This window comes from Panicum virgatum, chromosome 8K, assembly GCF_016808335.1.
Source record: "Panicum virgatum strain AP13 chromosome 8K, P.virgatum_v5, whole genome shotgun sequence".
NCBI classification, from domain to species: Eukaryota; Viridiplantae; Streptophyta; class Magnoliopsida; order Poales; family Poaceae; genus Panicum; species Panicum virgatum.
The window spans coordinates 39,859,392-39,861,388 of record NC_053143.1 but is presented as its reverse complement, the minus strand read 5'-3'; the positions used below and the strand labels follow the sequence as shown (position 1 = coordinate 39,861,388).

The window sequence follows — 1,997 nt, the reverse complement described above, 5'->3', positions numbered from 1 at the left end:
AACATGTAATTAAAACTCTATGTACGATTGTGCTTATGTGATGATGTCCACATGTTGTGCAAGTGGAGTGTGTTTAAATCCTGGGCAGTGCTCATGACACATTCCAAGTACTACCGGAGTTGGCCCTTTTTAATCTAGTTAATCAATGGACGATAATTTGATTAAACGAGATCAACTTGGGCTGGTTCCTCACACTTAGGATATCGTTAGGTAGACTTGGCGGTGAAACACCGACAACCGTGACAACTTAGTCTTTTCTTTTTCTCTTTATTTTTCATATTACAAAAACCTAATACATGCACTTGCTTATATAGTCCTGAGTACATGACCGGCCATACATGGGAGCTACCGACAACGCATTCAATTCACGCTGAGTATAGTCTGCATCGATATTAACCACCACAGTACGGTTTGCTGTCCGCGAGGGTCTTTATTTCCTGGTCCCCACCTCACCTCAGCTAAGGGGACGTTTAGTTCCTAAACCAAATTTTTTTTTGTCAAATCAACGATTTGACCAGATGTCGGGAAGACTTTTCGGACACTAATTAAAAAACTAATTTCAGAATTCACCTGGAAATTTGAGGCATTTGACCGCATCATTAGCACATGTGGGTAACTGTAGTACTTATGGCTAATCATGCACTAATTAGGCTCAAAAGATTCATCTCGCCGTGTACATCCAAACTGTGTAATTAGTTTTGTTGTTTAACTACATTTAGTACTCCATACATGTGTCCAAAAGGAGAGGCACAAATTTCGAGGTGAAAATTTTTGGTAACTAAAGGCGCCCTAATTGCTGTTCATTAGTCGTTGTGAACATTAATGGAGGTTCCAGCCATGAACTGATACTGCTTGGCTCTGCTAGCAAACATGTAGAATGAAGCAACGTGGATCTCGTAGGACGAATAGTAATCTACCCTTGCATGTAGAATGAAGCTGCAGAGTAGAAGGTTTGAACGAGTGTGGCGACGAGACGAGCAAGATGACAGCAGCCACAAGGGAGATGAGCACCCACGGGTTGCTCATGTACGTCTGCATAAACATGGCTCGCCACTTGTTCCACGGCTTCCTGCAGTGGGCGTTGACATCCCGGTACACTCCGCGGAGCCTGCTGTCCCGGCTCAGCGCCGCTCCCTTTGCCAGCACCTCCTCGTCGCTGCCGAGCAGGTTGACGACGACCCCGCTGGACCTCAGCAGCGCCACGTCCCTGGCCGAGTCGATGATGCCGTCCATGAAGAAGATGAAGTCGGTGATGTCGTTGCCGGCGCCAGGTTCCAGCCGCTGGAAAGCCATCAGGTTGAGGTACTTCTTCTCGGTGTAGTCGTCTACCTGCACCACCGGGATGCTCAGGGTGCCGCGTTTGAAGCTGATGGCCTCCAAATTGCGCCACTCGCCGTAAATAATGGTCGAAGTCGCCGTATAGTGGATTCCTGCCTCGTAGAGCTCCGTGGCGGTCGGCATGGACTCGGAATAATCCTCGTTTTCAAAGGAATCTGGCGCTGAGCAGTGTGGCGTCCTTCAGAAAGCCAAGGATGCTGAGCTTGCCGCACCGACGGCAGTTTCCATCCGGGGTCCCCAGGTGAGAAAAAAGTGGAGGGGGTGGAGTGCAACCTGGTTCTGCATCAGATAGTCTTCCTGTATCCAACAATGTTGGATCTTTCCTTGCTTCCTCATGGTGTCAAACTGTACCAGTCACGCAAGAAATGAGACCAAATTCTAAACGGATCGGAGTAGGAGCAAAGGAGATACGAAATGGGTTCAACGTCCAATTATGAAATCCTTGGAAGAAAAGGATAAATCGAAATATAGCTGCTATGCCAAAACTCGGCGCAAAGAACCAACCAGATTGTCCCCGTGGATAAATAAGGAATACGGAAACAAAAACTGCGATTGGACCAGAGAATGAAATTGCATTATAAGGCTGCAATTGAACAGACCAAGCAAGTTCAAATTGACGTAACATGAAATCTTTAGGTGCAAAAGCCCCATGAAAAGCG

The 1,997-nt window shown here is 47.0% G+C and overlaps 1 protein-coding gene across 1 annotated transcript; it reads right to left on the bottom strand.

Moving 5' to 3' along the window:
- Positions 1-861: 861 nt before the first annotated feature.
- LOC120645715 (putative UPF0481 protein At3g02645) lies at positions 862-1,461 on the bottom strand. The gene has a single exon (XM_039922473.1). It carries the CDS (start codon positions 1,459-1,461, stop codon positions 862-864), a length of 600 nt encoding a protein of 199 aa, XP_039778407.1.
- Between the last annotated feature and the right edge of the window lie 536 nt (positions 1,462-1,997).

What these genes read in the sequence shown, in the direction of transcription:
- LOC120645715 (XM_039922473.1), bottom strand. Translation starts at nt 1,461, where the DNA reads ATGCCGACCGCCACGGAGCTCTACGAGGCAGGAATCCACTATACGGCG.